Below are 17,806 nucleotides of genomic sequence, written 5' to 3'. Positions count from 1 at the left end.
CGCAACGACGGAGAATGCCCTTTCACCGTAGTAAGCCGTCAAAACCTCGCAACTGGGCAGCACAATAAGAAGAAGTTTTGAGTTTGACCGAAGAGTGTGTTGGCGGAACATGAACTTTGATGAGATCAGAGATGTAAGATGGTGCCATACCATGGAGTGACTTATATTTGAGAAGAAGTTTGAAGACGATACGATCCTTGATTGGAAGCCAGTGAAGCTCACGATGAAGAGAGGTGATGTTGCAATCTTTCTTGGCACATGCAACAAGGCAGATAGCACAGTTTTGAACATGTTAAAGTTTTGCGAGAGTTGAAGCAGGAAGTCCGTAGAGAAGGCTGTTGTTGGCATCCAGACGCGAGGTCACAAAGGCATGAACAAGGCGTTCGGCTGTTGATCTGTTGAAGTACTTCTGAATCAGGCCAATCTTGTGGATGGTATGGCAAGCAGAGCAGCATACATTTTTAACGTGAGTTGTAAGAGTCATGTGATTGTCCATTGCGACACCAAGATTTCTGGCTTCCTTGACGATGCTAACTTCAGACTGGCCTATGGTAAGAGATGAAATCGATTGTGTATCTTTCACAAAGCATGACGACATATGAACAATTTCTGTTTTGGTGTCATTCAACAGAAGATTATTGCACGTTGTCCAGGATATGACATTGCGAGCGCAATTTTCCAGCCTACTCAACTGGCCAGGCATTTCTTCTGGGGTAAAGTCAAGATACATTTGGCTGTCATCGGCATAGAACATTGTGTCAACGTCATCATCACCGGCAATGGAGCAGAATATATGGTGATGGGCCGCTCACTGACCCCTGAGAAACACCACAGTGAAGGACATGATTGGCAGAAGAACTATCACCTACAGCAACATATTGCTTGCGATCACAAAGGTAGCTTTCAAACCACTGTAGTACTCTATCGCGGATGCTGTAATGATCCCTCAGCCGCCTCAGGACGATGTGGTGGTCAACAGTGTCTAAGGCGGCTGAGAGATCAAGCAGAACAAGCACAACGTTTCTATGATAGTCCAGTGCACGAAGAATGTCATTGTGGACACATGTACAGAGTAATGCAGTTTCTGTAGAATGGCACTTCCTATATGCGGATTGTAACTTTCCTATAAAGACCGTTTTCCTGCATAAAGTCTTGCAGCTGTATACCGCACGCTCAACCACCTTAGAGAGAAATTTCAGGTTGGATATTGGCCTTCTTTATCAATGGTGTCACATGTGCTATTTTATAGGAGGATGGAAACGTTCCCGATTGCAGCGACAGATTGACGATCTTATTGATACATGGCAGAAGCTCAGGAAGACACGCCTTTAACAGCCAGGTCAGAATACAGTCTGATTGACAAGGCGACGATGGAGCTTTCATCACGATAGTGCGCACCTCTTCCTCAGATACCTTTGCAAATTTGCAGAAGGTTGATTGATGCAGAGGTGTTTCGGGAGTGGAGTCCGTACTCGAGATGTTATCTAGCTTGTCCTTTACATGCTCAATTTTATCGCGAAAGAAGTCGGCGAAATCGTTAGGGAGTTGCTCTTCATTGTCATGAGAAGGAAGTATCTTAGAAGTGTTGGACGAGCAAACTTTGTCTACTTCGCGGAAGAGCTGGCGACTGTCAAGGTTGAAGAGCTTGGACTTACGATAGTTATGTCTTAGCCATTTCCAAAAGATCTTTGTAGTTATCAAATACAAAGAAAAAAATCTGCTTATGAACTGTCAGGCCAGATTTTATATACTGACGCCACACTAACGCTTTCATGCTTAGCAGCATGGAGGTCGCCGGAGTACCATGGCACATGAGGTCTTAAAGTGATGCACTTAGTTTGCTCTGGAGCATGGCATTCTAGGAGTCCAGACATAACGGTGTCAAATTGTGTACAAAGCGAATCAATTTTGTCCTTAGGATCGGTAACCACAGGCTAAGTAACAATATCCTGTTTGAAATCTTCAAGTTGGATTTTGCATACCTTACGGAATGTCACAGTCTGTTTGATGGCAGGTGGCTGTGACATATACAGAAGACATTTCAGTGCGGCGTGATCAGAAAAAGGCAAACTCGGTCCACCTTGATGTCAGAAGCGATTGAATCAGAAGTCTTTGTGATGAGAAGATCAAGCAAATGACCATTCTTATGAGTTGGAATCAGGACATGCTGCTCAAGAGAACTGGACTCAGAAGATCTCTCATAGTGATTGCATAGCGATCATCAGGAACATCCATAATGCATGTTAAAGTCACCACTGATCGCAACGGGAGTAGTTATAGTAGACATGGATTCGACAAGCGTGGAAAACTCAGTGAAAATCAGATGCTTGGCTTTGGCATGATCAGGTTTTAGCCAGTTCTCAACTATTGCAAGGATGTCAAGCTTGTGAGCTATAACAAAATCAATAATCGATGGAACCTTTGCAGGAGCTTTTATACACCGAGCATTCCAAATGGTATATCTAGTAGACGGCGAGCACTGGTTTTGTTTTGGAACACCCTGTAAATTGCGGAAATTGACAGTTCTAGCTTTTTGATGTGGCTTTCTGTTTATGTTTCGATATTATTAATTATTATCAATAAACTGATTAATCATCAAAAATTTTAAAACTAAACCAAATTAATTTAGGATTTGATTGATACATTTGAAATAACTGATTGGTTGGTTGATTGTTTGGTTACTTGATTGATTGGCTGAATGGTTGCATGCTGGTTTATTGATTGACTATACCGATTGACTGATTGGTTGATCAATTGAACACTTGACTAATGGATTAGAGTGATCAATTAACTGATTGGAACGATTGGGTAAATTTGGGCGAAGATTAGAAATCAGGAATTGCCAGGCAAGGAATAGCGACCATTGCCAGACATTTGTTTGATCATAATCATGTCACAAGTCACCTTTTCATCTATTTTTTGGGTCATCAGCATAGCTGGAAGGACCACATAGCAATCCACTGTGTGTGGATTTGTGCATGTATATCTGGAGCAGATGTCATGCAAAAGTTTGGAGTGTGATGTGCCCTGAGTAATTTAATATGATTTATCTCTGTTTACAATTAAAATCCTTTTTATGAGACATTTGAGGGATTCCCCTCTCAGCAAATTGAATGGATAGCCGGGACTTCCCCTTTTCAGTGTGTTGCACAATTGAAAAGTCCCCTGAGGTTGTAAAGTGAAAATGATGTAATGGAATTCCCCTCAGGAAATGATGTCATGTGAAAGGTTAATGTTATAATTAAGGCTTGGGAATTCCCAAGATCACATTTGGCTATTAATACTTGGGATTTCCCACTGCTTGATATATAAGAAAATGTAAACACAATTATTGACACAGTTGATAGTGCTGATAATATGCTTACAGTCCAATTCCTTCAAAGAAAGGAAATTGCAAACCAGAAATATTGTATGTAGTCAAAGTACTACTATTTGCCAGTGTTGTCGGAGAAGATCTAGAATATGTCAAAGAACGTACTTCTTCCAAGAAAGGAATATATACTCTTCTGTCGACTTGCTGAAGTCTGGTGTTTTGATTCAACGCAACTGTCAATATAAGTGGGGACAACTGCATCGCAGTCCTGCTTCCTGAAGATATTGTGTGAAAGGTGGAAATAGCACCGAGTTTGGAGAAAGCAGTGCAAGGAGTTTAGTATTTGGAGAACTGCGCAAGGAGTTATAAACGTGTTTGGAGAACAACACAAGGAGTTTAGTACTTGGGAGAAAGTAGCACCATTTTCGTATGAGGATTTTATACGCAAGGATTTATAAATGCAAGTGTACAATGGACTTCGCTGATTTTCGCAGGACAAGTGAATAAGGATATATTACATCAGTCGTCCAGAACATTGCAAGAACTTTATGATCACCAAGAAGAAGAATGCTGGCTAAGTACTAAATAGATAAAGAGTGATTATATTTGATTATTGTGTATGTGCATTTGTTGTCATATATTATACCAATCATAACATGCTTTCAATTAAAGACTTAGATTTTGTTAGCTTAATCAAACAGTGTATTTGTGTTGTGCATTTGTGTGAGTTCGGGTAAAAGGTGATTTTGGCCTTGAGTCAAGTACGACTCGTAACAGGAGTATGTACAGAGGATAGATATCATTCATTATTATTTATTGAAAATTATTTGAAACTGGATCAATTGATACACACCACTGATGAAATACACATGGGGCCAATATGTATTTCTTTTTTTTAAGTTCTTGTTTTACACCTATGACCAAAGTCAATGAAAGCAAATATTCACACTAGATGTCATGATTTCTTGTATTTATAGAATGAACAAACAGCACTTCACCTTGCCAGTACATCAGGACATGATAAGGTGTGTGAGATATTATTGAAGGCTGGAGCAGATGTACATGCGAAAGATATAGTGAGTACTTACAGAGAATAGATATCATTAATTGTTATTCATTGAAAATTTTAAACTGGATCAAATGTACAAACCACTGATAAGATACACATGGGGCAATATGTATGTCTTTTTTAAAGCTCTCATTTTACACCTATGACTGGAGAATAAAAGCAAAAATTTACACTAGATGACATGGTTTCTTGTATTTATAGAGGCAGATCACAGCACTTCATTTTGCCAGTTCATTCGGACATGATAATGTGTGTGACATATTATTGAAGGCTGGAGCAGATATACATGCAAAAGATATAGTGAGTATTTACAGGGAACTGACATCATTCATTGCTATTCATTGACAATTTAAAACTGGATCAAATACACATATCATGGTTATGTTATGTGAAGTTGCTTTGTTTTGTTAATTTCATTTGATTTTAGGGAAAGGCTAACTTTCAGGCCTTTTTAGTCTTCCAGTCTTTTCCTCCATATGTACTGTGTTTGTATATTGTTTGATGTAATATCTTTGATTTTTATGGAAATAGAATTTGAAAGATGAAATATAGTATGACATAATTATGAAATATGAAACCATTGATGAAATACAAATGTGCCGTTTTACACCTATGACTGAAGAAAAAAAGGTGTACTATACTTCAATAAAAGTAAAAATTCACAAGAGATAACATGGTTTCTTATAGATGGAGCAAACAACACTTCACTTCACTTTGCCAGTAGATGTATCTGTTTTTCATTGAAAATTTAAGGCTGGATCATTATAAACAATCAATGAGATATATATGAGCTGATACGTATGTATCTTTTTTAGAAGTTCCCATGCCTATGACTGAAGAAAAAGGGTGTACTGTTACTTCAATAAAAGCAAATATTCACACTAGATGACATGGTTTCTTGTATTTATAGTGGAGACAAACAGCACTTCACCTTGCCAGTAAATCAGGACATGATAAGGTGTGTGAGATATTATTGAAGCATAAAGCAGATGTACATGCGAAAAACAAGGTGAGTATTTATAGAGAACTGATATCATTAATTGTTATTCTATTACCCCCACGACCCATAATTCAAAATCGCGCACTGTGATTTGTTGAAACGCATCACGTGAAAGACCATTAATTAGCAATAAAGTGGCCAGGGCAACGAACTTTATCACTTACGCTTTGGCTACGCGTAGGCGCTCCACATTGAGGTACACAACTTGAAATATTTGGGGAAAAAATGTGATATTTTCTCTTTATATCGCACTATTTTGTGGTAATAGAATAGAAATAAAGGGTGCAGCATTATCCTTTAGACGCAAATAATGTGTCCTCGGCAGTAAAAACGTTTATAAAATTATTTACGTTTTTACTGCCTCGGACACATTATTTGCATGTAAAGGATAATGCATTACCCTTTATTTCTTAATTCATGTACATACCGCTGATGAAATACACATGGGCCAATATATATATATTTTTAAAGCCCCTGTTTTACACCTATGACCGAAGAAAAAAAAGTGTACTACATGTATCACTGCAATAAAAGCAAAAATTCTCATTAGATGTCATGGTTTCTTGTATTTATAGGCAGGGCAAACAGCACTTCACCTTGCCAATGCATCAGGACAATATACAGTATGTGAGATATTATTGAAGGCTGGAGCAGATGTTCACATTACGAAAAATTGTAGCGTGCTTTTTTGAGCCCACCAGTCAGATTCACATGGGACTAAAACAATCACTGGTGGGTCAAAACAGGTTGCCCCTACTGTCACACTCAATTAAGTAGAATTACTAGTAAGGACTTGTAGTACTCCCAGACTTGAATTCAGGGTGAAGGTCAGCTCCCAGGTCAGCTGCAGTTTATACATTCCATTTGTGATTTGTGAATTGGGTTATTCAACTTGCAGTTGGCAGGTCTTTGATTAAATAGTGAAGTTTCCAAAGAAAGAATTTTGTTTCAAAAATCTTCATTTGAACAAATAATTTAAAATTTAAAGTTGCACCAGAGATATGAGACAAAGGCAATTATTGTATATTGTTCCACATTTTAAATGCTTTAATTATATCTGGGTTGTATGGATAATACAGCATACATTTTAGTTTGTGTCTTGGGTCTTGTTTATATTACTGAAATATTTTTTTACAAATATTATTTGTCTACAACATACTGAGGATATATACATATATGCATGCATGGCGTCTTTTGATCATCCATGTATCATAAAGAAATCACACATTGTCCATTTTATTTTCATTGTAACTTTAAGAACACATCTGCTACAACGATCAATGATTATTATGCAGCATTGGGACACATAAAACCCTCCATTATCTTTGTGCTTAATTCAAATAAATACAAATCTAGCTGCAACTTTTAAATTTGGGTATTTTTCTTTAAAACACTTGCTGTGTTTTTAATATTGAACGAAATTGAATGAATGTGGTATCAAAATGAATCATCCTTCTATCTATGTTGCAATATTGTGAAAACAATTATTAGTTCTGAAGCTATAGGCGTAATTTTCGGCAGGTTACCAATTTTGAGGTTTTTACATCTTTAATCTTATGAACAGAAATCTGCCCGTGTCTGATGATAATTTTGACCGTGTTATTAATTCTTTTTATGACTCTCATTTTATGTCTCAACATGAGCTGGATTTTGATATCACAGTCAATGAAGTTATTAAAGCTGGGCTCAAGTTAAAAAATAAAAAGGCTCCTGGGTTAGATGGTATTAGGAATGAAATGCTTAAGAATGGCGTTGATATACTTGCACCTGCATTAGCTCGTCTTTTTAATTCTATTTATAAAAGTGGCACTTTCCTTCTTCCTGGAGAACTAGTACTTTAACTGTAATACATAAGAAAGGTGCTAAAGATATTGCAAAGAATTACAGGGCATTGCTGTCTCAAGCAACTTATGTAAACTGTTTTGTTTAATTTTACATGAACGGTTAGTTAATTTTTGTACATTGCATAATATTATTCCACCTGCTCAAATTGGTTTCCGAAAGGGTCACGTACCAGTGATCACGTTTTAGTTCTCAAGACTATGATTGACAAGTATATTACAAAAGCCGGTAAATCTTATCTATATGTTTGTTTTGTTGATTTTTCGGCAGCATTCGACACTGTTTGGCGTAAAGCACTTTTATATAAATTATATAATTCTGGTATTAATGGACTTTTTCTTAAAATAATTCGTAGTATGTATGAGCATGTCTCATTTGTTATTAAGTATAATGATAAAGTAACAAATGCTTTTCAAACTTCTGTTGGTGTTAAACAAGGATGTATCCTTAGTCCAATGTTTTTTAATCTCTTTTTGAGTGATCTTCCAGACATCTTTGATAATCATTGTGATCCAGTTCAACTTAATAACTCTAATTTGAATTGTTTGATGTATGCTGATGATTTAGTCATTATTTCACAGAACGCTAAGGGTTTGCAATGTGCTCTAGATAGACTTTCTAATTATTGCAAAAAATGGAAACTTATGGTAAATACTGATAAATCAAAGGTAATGATATTTAATAAGAGTGGTCGTATTATGTGTAATCATGCTTTTAAGTTTGGTGACTTATTACTTCAAATTGTTGATGAATATAGTTATCTTGGTATTGTTTTTACACCATCTGGGTCATTTACTAAAGCAATGATAAAACTTAAGGAAAAGGCTTCTAAAGCATTTTTCAAAATTAGAAATAATTTATATAACTCTTCTGTTAAATGTAGTTTCCAATTATTTTACTCACTTATTCAACCAATTCTAGCCTATGGATGTGAGGTTTGGGCACCTTATATGCTAAAGAACTTAAAGGATGATAATTTTATTCAATTATGTGATAAATTACCTAATGAAATTCTACATGTTAAAGTATGTAAGCTTATTTTAGGTGTCCACCGAAAGACTACAAATCATGCTGTAAGGGGTGACTTAGGTAGTTTTCCTCTTTTGATTTTTATGCTTAACCTTTCGGTTAAATACTGGTGGCATTTGAATGATTTATGTATGCAAAATAGTTATAGTAACAAACTAGTTATTGATGCTCTTGTTGAAAACAGAAAACTGTCTAATAATAGCAACAGTTTTACATGGTCACTTGGTATTAAAAAGGTTCTTTCTGTTATCAATAGGGATGATATTTGGGACAAACCCAATGCGTGTAGTTCATCTAGTATTTCTAAAACTATTACCACTGGTCTAGAACTTTTATATAATACTCAGTGGAAATTTGTTACTTCAAATTCTCAACCTAAACTGAGGACTTATTGTACTTTTAAACAACAATTTTGTAAAGAAAATTATACTGTTATGTTTAATCGTAAACGTAGATTAGCATTCACTAACCTTAGAATTAGTTGCCATTCTCTTAGAATTGAGTCAGGTCGACATACCTCGCCAAACACTTTAATTGAAGACAGACTTTGTGTTCATTGTGACGCAAATAAGATTGAAGATGAATATCATTTTGTTATGGAGTGTGGTCTATACAATGAACAACGTTTGCACTTCCTTTCTAACATGAATAAGATGTTACACTGTAATGATATGTCATTGAATGACATATTCTTGTTAATTATGGGTGCTTCAGATTATGATGTTCTGAAAATAGTAACCAATTTCGTTCAATCATGTTTTGATGTTAGATCTGGTAAAGTATGAGTATTTCTTGAGATATTTACTTCTTATAGTTTATATAGGTCTATTGTACAAGTTTGTGTTATTGTCTTAATTGTTGATTATACCATAATGTTTGGTGATTGTCAATAAACTCTTCTTCATATCTTAAATTTAGAGATATTTTGCTCCACAATTTTGGCTATTCCTCCATTTACGATCCTGCCCAAGAGTGTCTGCTTTCGATATACCACATCACAAATAATCTTAATTTTTAGAATAATTTTTAACCAAACAGACGATTTCAGTAATACCACATTGATAATTTAAATAAAGATGCTTAATTACACCCTGGGGAGATCCATATTGAAAATCCTAAAAATACATCTCATAGGCCCTGTATATATAGTCACATGCAATATAATCCTTGCATTTTGATAGCTTAACCCTAACACTGACCCATGCTTTTTGGTATCGGAAGTCAGAGAAGATCCGATTTTTTCAAGAAGAAGAAGAATTTTTGACTTGGCACCCCCGGGATTCGAACCTTTGAACCCTCGCATGCCAAGCGAACGACCGCGGACCGGTAGCTGCTCGGGTTATTGCTGCCCGGCCAGCAATTCCGTGAGCATATCACACTTCGGGTGATTGCGTCATCGCAGACCCTGGGATGCATGCATGTTATGAATTTTTCATCGTGGTATTTTGTGGTTTTACTGGTGTTAGGGTAATGGACACTCTAATCTGGAAAAATACATGTATTTTAACCCTAACACTGACCCATGCTTTTTGGTATCGGAAGTCAGAGAAGATCCGATTTTTTCAAGAAGAAGAAGAATTTTGGACTTGGCACCCCCCGGGATTCGAACCTTTGACCCCTCGCATGCCAAGCGAACGACCGCGGACCGGTAGCTGCTCGGGTTATTGCTGCCTGGCCAGCAATTCCGTGAGCATATCACACTTCGGGTGATTGCGTCATCGCAGACCCTGGGATGCATGCATGTTATGAATTTTTCATCATGGTATTTTGTGGTTTTTACTGGTGTTAGGGTTAACAGGCTAATCCAGATGATGCAGTTTACGAACAAGTGAAAAATATAAGAGGCACTCTCTCACGCCACTGTTCCACGATATAATTGTCGCCTTCGATGTATTCCTTAAAATAACCTGGATGGTTCTTTAATGTTATGTACCTCTACCCGGGACCTCTACGCTTCCATTAATGACAGTACATATTTCCATGTTCATAGATAATTTATCTATTCCATTTGGTTTATGGAATGCAGATCCGTATTACAAGATGGATGGAGTGATTTAAGCGTCAGCTTTGCAGTTACACAATTCTGAAAATAATTCTGGTGCATGTACAATCAAGTTTGATGACAACGTCAATAGACTGTTTGATGTTACACAAAGGCCTTTCCTTCGTTTCTATATTTCAAATTGTTCTGTAAAGTGTGCGGAGGCTTGTGGATCAACGTCTAGGCGTTGTGCCTGTGCGTAGCGCACTATAAATCACTGCGCTTTAAAAAAAATATATTCCACAATGAATGGAAGTGGATGATGAGATAATCATGTTGATTATTGCACATTGTTGAATCCAAGTCAAAGGTTGATGAGTAGTTTTTTTTTCACAAACATTCTATCTTCCTCTTCTTTGAAAACCTGCAAAATATAATAAAAAAAACATAAGAGTCTATCCCATTTTAAAACAAACATGCCTATTAAAACCAGTAGGCCTAAATGAGGTCAGTTAATGCATGCATATCATTAATAGTCTACCAAACTCCCTGCACTCTTGCTCTGTTAATAATGGTTTATGTGTGTCAAGTTCACAAGCATACTTATAAGTTTGTAATGGAGAAAGTCAGGGGCATATAGCCAGTTTTCTTGGTCAAGGATAGAAACATTTTCTTTTCCTTTGACTTCCCAAATTTCTCTTTCATTTTTTGTCAGGGAAATACTTTTCTCTTTAATTGTTTTTTGTCAGGTGGGGGGGAGGGGGCTCTCTGATTCCTGCCCACTGCTGGCTACACTATTGTAGATGATGTTTTGAACTTGCAGTTTCCATTGGAGCCATTGCTATAGGCCTACTTTAAGGTGAATATTTTCCCTGATTTGGTTCACATTCATATTACATGCAAAATGTGTCTTACATTCTATTAATTAAAGTAGTTTAACATAAGTATTGAAATAAATGTTCATGTTGATTTCAAATATTTGTATGCCTAATATTAATCCAGATAGTTTTCATTTATCAGGTTAATATTGCGCCAACACCACCAATGGTATCACATTTGAATTCCTGAAGCATTGCAAAGTACATCACAAGCAAAAGGGTTATGCACTGTAAATGGTAAAAAGATCGAATAGGCCTAGATATCCTAATATTCTGAATTTTGGCAGTTACAATTATTTGCATTGTTTGAGGTTTTATATGACAAGGTTCAAGAACTTGCTCCCATTTGACTGACAAAGGTGTGAAACCCGGTGTGAAACAAATATTTTAGGTTGAAAATAACAACAAAACATGTGCAAAAAAATCTAGGTCATTTCTAATGTAAAAGTTTCTGTACCTATTACTTAAAACCTATCTAGTATAGTCAAAACAAAAATGATTTTGGGTTATTTTTCTGAATTTTGGCAGTTGCATTGTTTGCAATTTTATTATGTGACAGTAACATGCAGTTAAAGTTTGAAAGGTCTTTTTAATCTCTCTCATATTATGATTTTGTTTTACCCTTATTAATACTATGGCATTTTTTCTTACTTTACACATGGATAACAATTATTCACATATTGAACATTTAAAAAAAAAGAATATACTGAAATTATGTACTCACCATATCTCGACGAACATGTTTTTGTACGCACTCTCTGTTTATACTACCAAAGATTAAATGATGATCAAATCGAATCCAAGAAACTTTACTTCATATTGATTTTCATCATCAGTGTGGATGATGCAGTAAGGTTCTCAACTCTGCCAATGTGGTCTATAGCTATTCCCAACCTTAAACACATTATATCATGTATAGTAGCCTGACATAGCTAGTGTAGTGCTGCTGTGCTAGTCGGAACAAAAACTTTAAGCATCTGACAGAACTCAAGCAGTCCTCTCAACATACATCACTAGGATCCACAACATGTTCATCTATCAGGGCACAGTTCTTTAACCCCAATACATTTGTACATTCATTGAATGACCTTTGAAAATTTGAGTACACAAACTCATACTCCGCAATTAGAGGTCAAATTTTGCAATATGAGTGTTTAATTGAGGTTATTGAACTATGCCATTGGGATGAGGCCACTGTGGTCCATAGTGCATGTATCAGTTTGGTATTAAATTTCAGTGTCTCTGACCTGTTCAAGTTCAAGTTCAGGTTGTAATTGGACCAGCAGATGTGTTATGAATGAAACTTGATAAACAATACACTTGACCTCCATGACATATCCAATTACTGATTTCACCCACTACAAGATTTCTGATCAACAAGAGTCCCCAAGGCCTGTCAAAATTTGATTTATGGATTGCAGTCCTGTATAGGGATTTTGCAAGCCAGAATTCAACCCAGCACGCTAAACTTTTCGTAATGCATACAAAAGATATGGTGAGTATTTACAGAAGATAGATATCATTCATTGTTATTCATTGAACATTTAACTGGATCAAAGGTACAGACTACATGCACTGATGAGATACAATTGGGCCAATATCTGTTTCTAAGTTCCCGGGTGGGGGAGGGTTGATAATTATACAACCCCTAAGAAGACTGCACAAAATCTTGCATTTTGACTGCTTACAATCAATTATAATCAATAGTAAAGGGTAACCTGATTTGACAGCCTCATTCCCCCATTTTACCCCATCAAAATGCAGATATATGTTTTTCTCATTAACATATGTGACATGATCTGATCCATGGGGGCCAAAGGAGGCATTTTTAAAAATTGAGTTACTGTAATTATTACATTATACATACAATATGCTATCATTTACTGAAAACACCAAAGGTCTAGCTTACTTGGTTCTAAAGTTATGAAGTTTTTTGATGTCTATTTTCTTATGTATTTTATTGTTTTTGCTCCATATTTTGACCTTTATCTCAGTTTCAAATTTGCCGCCTTTGGCCCCCATGGACCAGATCGTGTCACATATTGAAAATTAGGCATTCCAAATCGGTATTTTTCCGAAGAAATCATCAAAAACTGTTGAATTAGTCTTACCAAGTTTGAGACTAATTCGACAGTTTTTTGATGATATCTATGGAAATACACTGTTTTGGAATTTCATTATATTAATGAGAAAAATAGGATCTCTCATTTAATATCAATTTATTACATGAATGTCATTAATAAAAACACTGTATAGACCATATTATCATGATTTTCACATTGTATAAATCTCAAAAATTCCATACAGGAATTAGTCTCATTTACAAGAAACATTCACATGTTCTTTTTGCATGAATGCTTGAAAGGGACAACATTTTATGTTATACGTCAATTTTAAAAATTCCATTTTCCAATTATATATCAGGTCACCTTTCTTTAAAAACATCCTCATCTAATCTATTAAATCAATCAACCAACCAGATGATCATATTAATGATCAGTTAATGAATATTCAATCAATTATTGTCAATAAACTGATTAATCATCAAAATATATAACAAATTAATTGAGGATTTGATTGATACATTTGAAATAACTGATTGGTTGGTTGATTGTTTGGTTACTTGATTGATTGGCTGAATGATTGCATGCTTGTTTATTGATCGACTATACCGATTGACTGATTAGTTGATCAATTGAACACTTGACTAATGGATTAGAGAGGATTGAATAGGGATTACATAGTTCAACTGTCAATTATCAATTAAATAAACCTCTTTAAGTACTTTCAAGGATTTCAAAGTCCATTTCGTCCCAATGTCAAATACCATGAAATTAAGAATTCCAACATTTGATTTTTTTATGGGAATGTCATCTTTAAAGGCTTATAACTAAAAAACATGCCTGGCGACTTGTTCCGGGTTTCGTTAGAGCTGGTCACATATGTGATGCGATCAAGCAAAATCAGTCGGAACTCGGCAATAATAAATTTTCAGTTTCCTATAGGATAGTAAAAAGCATTTACAAAGCTGGATTTTGCAGAAAACCCCATTGAAATTGAGCAACCAGTTCCAAAGATATGAGAGTTTCCAAAACAAGAGGAAACAAAAGGAAATATATCCTTTGTTTGGCTATATCTCAAAATCAATATTTCCGAGTTCCGACTGATTTTGCTTGATCGCATCACATATGAGTTTCCAGAATATTCCATGAACAAACCCATAGATATAAATATCAAAACAAGTGCAAATTAATGTTTGATGACAAAATACATAACTTTTAATGAATATTATGGAATATTTTTGGGGCACGTAACAGATGTCATGATTTCTTGTATTTATAGGCAGGGCAAACAGCATTTCACCTTGCCAATGCATCAGGACAATATACAGTGTGTGAGATATTATTGAAGGCTGGAGCAGATGTACTTGATGATGAGGTGAGTATTTACAGAGGATAGATATCATTCATTGTTATTTATTGAAATTTTAAATCTGGATCAAACATACAAACCACTGATGAAATACACATAGGATATGTATATCTTTATTAAAGTTCCCATTTTACACCAGAAAAAGGGTGTACAATTATTTCAATAAAAGCAAATATTCACACTGGGTGTCAACATTTTTATTTATAGCTGGAGCAAACAGCACTTCATATTGCTAGTACATCAGGACATTATAAGGTGTGTGAGATATTATTGAAAGCTGGAGGAGATGTACATGCAAAAGACATGGGGAATATTTACAGGGACTTATCATTGTTATTCATTGACTGGATCAAATGTATAAACCACTCATGAAATACACATGGGCAGATATGTATATATCTTTTTAAAGTCCCCATTTTACACAGCAACTCATCCATGGTTTTATTGGCTGTTATATCCCTAATTGCTGTAGAAGTATTGATGTAACAGGATTACCATAGCAATTGGTGAAAACAATTTTTGAATGTATTGCCCTGCTCTGTAGGCTGCACTCATCATCTGTCATGTCTGTGTATGTGTACAGTCATAGATTGAATACAATACTGCTTTTTTTAAATACAGTTATCGTACAGGTGTGAGTGAAACATACATTTATTCTACATAATGTGAATTTTCCGTAGAATTACGATCCAGGTATTTATGCCTATTCTTTGACAATCGATGCAGAGTTGCAGGGCAATACATTCAAAAGTAGTTTTCACCTATCGCTGTGGTAATTAATAATGCTACATCACTACTTCTACAGCGAATTACATTAATATTCGGGTAATAAATTTAAATGTCAGACCAATATTTGAAACTCAAATATTTGAACTTCTCGTGACATATGTTGGCACCCTCATGCTGATATCAACTTTGAAAGTTACAATATTGAACATGCATAGTGTAACTACAATTTGAATAATATAGTAGCATTCAGTCTTTCTATCAGAACCCATATACAAAGCTAATGTTTGATATACTACTTCATGGCAGGGAGTGAGTCTGATGGAAGCACAAAGTGAAGAATTGCAGTCTCTTAATAGTAAGCTAGACGAAGTAGAATTGGACCAATCACAAGGTACATGTAATGATGTCATTTCATGATATTAAATGCAAAATAAAATGTGAGGAGCAGTCAATATTTATAGAACAAGATATGTTACTTAGTCACAGGATAATGAATTTGGTCTTATTTAATATTTAATTTTTGCATCGCTGTATATGGGTAGGACATACACCCTATAGAGGAAGTCTACCTCCATGAATTCACCAGAAGTGGACACAGGGTCTTGCACCCGAAGGAGGTGAAATCTTGACACAAATTAATAATGTGCAAGTTGCTGTGAATGGCAATGAAGTCTGTGATATTCAACAGCAACAAAATGGTCCTTTGAGTTCAAGAAGGGAATGGGCGTCCTTGAAGATCTAAGGTCAAAAAGATTTGCTGACATTATATATGTGCTGGTACAATGGCATGATAATGAATCGAGAACCAAACAAGAAATATAAGATAGCCACAAAATATGACAACTCTGATGATAGTGTTTTCAACTTGAGTCCATAAAACATTTAAGGGTATTCCAGTGTGCCTTCTAGATGGGAGTCCCAGAATCTTCCTACAAAAGATTTATACCAGTTGACAGAATCAGGTCCACATCTTGTACACTTAGAATGAGGAAAGAGACAAGTTTCATCTATATTTGGCCTAGGTGATAAGACATACATTAAATACCGGAATTATAAATCCATTCAAGCACACATATCTCTTGCCCCTAAGAAGATCATCAATCGATCACCATAGTGCAAGGTCTTTATTACTGTTTTATGAGATTCATGGAGAGTCTTGATGACAGATCATTTGCCAAAAGAAAGTACAATCATAGGCATATATCATAAAAATTTTGATAGCAAAATTAAGGCAAGCCGTCAAGTGAAGAAGGTTGGTGGCGGGTATGGGACTGTTCTTGGATTGTGAGCTGTGCCCTATTCTCAGTTTGTCAAGCTTTCATTCACAACAGAAGGTCAGATAACTAAAGTAACCATATTGTGGTTCAGGCATGGCCTCAAGTTAGTGAAACCTATTTTGAAATTTTTAAGTCATACCTTCATAATATCAGGTTTGTTGGTGATAGTTGGTGAGCCTTCACTGAAGAGTGGCTCATTGAGTAATTATAAGATTTCCATTTTGTTGACATAGAAGGTTTCAAGAAAAATTGAGACAGGTGCATAAAGGTATGCAGTGTCCATGCTCAAAAGTGAGATAAAAAGAATTTGGCTGGTACTCTTTGATGTATCTTTTTCTGCAACCTTATTGATGGCCCCTTTTATAGTAAGCATGAATTCAAATCTTCATCATCCAAAAAATCACCAGCAGAGATTATTAGATATGAACTCTGAGATTGAATAATTGAGTGCACTTACTAACTAACATTAGTCAGTAACAGCTGTACTAGCAGGTGATATTTGATATTTAAAAAAACCTAACTAATCTAAATATTTGATGAAAAATGTGTGAAGTTGATATATCCACTTTTAACATTTCATCCTTGTCAATTATCAAAACAAAATCAATGGATTTTCTTGAAACTTAGTGAAATTGGTCAGCAATGAAAGCCTGATCTTTTCATGGTCATTTCAAGGTCATCAGAAGTCATGCAGTCCTGGCCCCTGGGTACCCGCCTACTGGGGATAGCCTGGGTCTTGCCATCATGTAACCCAGGGTTTGACTCAAAATTTGTCCCGGCAGGGTTGGGTGTTGGCCAGGAATAGGTATACGAATTGATGTTGACCAGACCCCCAGGAAACTAAGCAGGTATTTCAATGGGACGAGAGCTAGGGTTTGGTCGTGACTTACAACATGTACCCAGGGTTTTCCAACCAGTAAGAGGGCCGGGAACATTACCAAAATAGGCCTATGTGATTTTCTTCTTTCATTTGGCTGTTTTTAAAATTAACTTTATTTCGCACTTTTTGAAAAAATTTTGCATGCATTTTTCACAAAAATTTCATTCTAAAAATGTTCGTCGGTACATTTGGAAGTTTGTGCCAAGTCATTTTGCCAAATTTCTCTCTGTGGCTACTAAAGTTAAAAGAATTTTGCATGACGCTACAGTGCAATAAGCTGCAATTATCAAGTTTGAGCATGGTTTGAGTAACAAATCGGTCATCCTATGGGCAGTTTCTTCAGACTGTTAATACCAAGGTCACACTCAGCGAATAC

General features: G+C 35.8%; 2 protein-coding genes across 4 annotated transcripts in view; one reads left to right on the top strand and one right to left on the bottom strand.

The window, feature by feature from the left end:
• The window catches only part of LOC140164357 (monocarboxylate transporter 12-like), a 272,528-nt gene that overhangs the window by 73,372 nt on the left and 181,350 nt on the right, over positions 1 to 17,806 (bottom strand). The window lies entirely within an intron of this gene.
• LOC140164356 (uncharacterized) overlaps positions 1 to 17,806 on the top strand; it is a 110,995-nt gene that overhangs the window by 24,170 nt on the left and 69,019 nt on the right. The window contains exons 6-10 of one of the 2 annotated variants that reach the window (XM_072187629.1): positions 4,291 to 4,389; positions 4,584 to 4,682; positions 5,293 to 5,391; positions 14,455 to 14,550; positions 15,580 to 15,664. In XM_072187629.1, the coding sequence (XP_072043730.1) occupies positions 4,291 to 4,389; positions 4,584 to 4,682; positions 5,293 to 5,391; positions 14,455 to 14,550; positions 15,580 to 15,664 (478 nt within the window). Of the gene's footprint in view, positions 1 to 4,290; positions 4,390 to 4,583; positions 4,683 to 5,292; positions 5,392 to 12,574; positions 12,608 to 14,454; positions 14,551 to 15,579; positions 15,665 to 17,806 lie in introns of those variants that run through there. The other variant, XM_072187630.1, reaches the window with a different exon arrangement.

Source organism: Amphiura filiformis, chromosome 11, assembly GCF_039555335.1.
Source record: "Amphiura filiformis chromosome 11, Afil_fr2py, whole genome shotgun sequence".
NCBI lineage: Eukaryota > Metazoa > Echinodermata > Ophiuroidea > Amphilepidida > Amphiuridae > Amphiura > Amphiura filiformis.
This window is presented reverse-complemented; position numbering and strand designations above follow the sequence as displayed.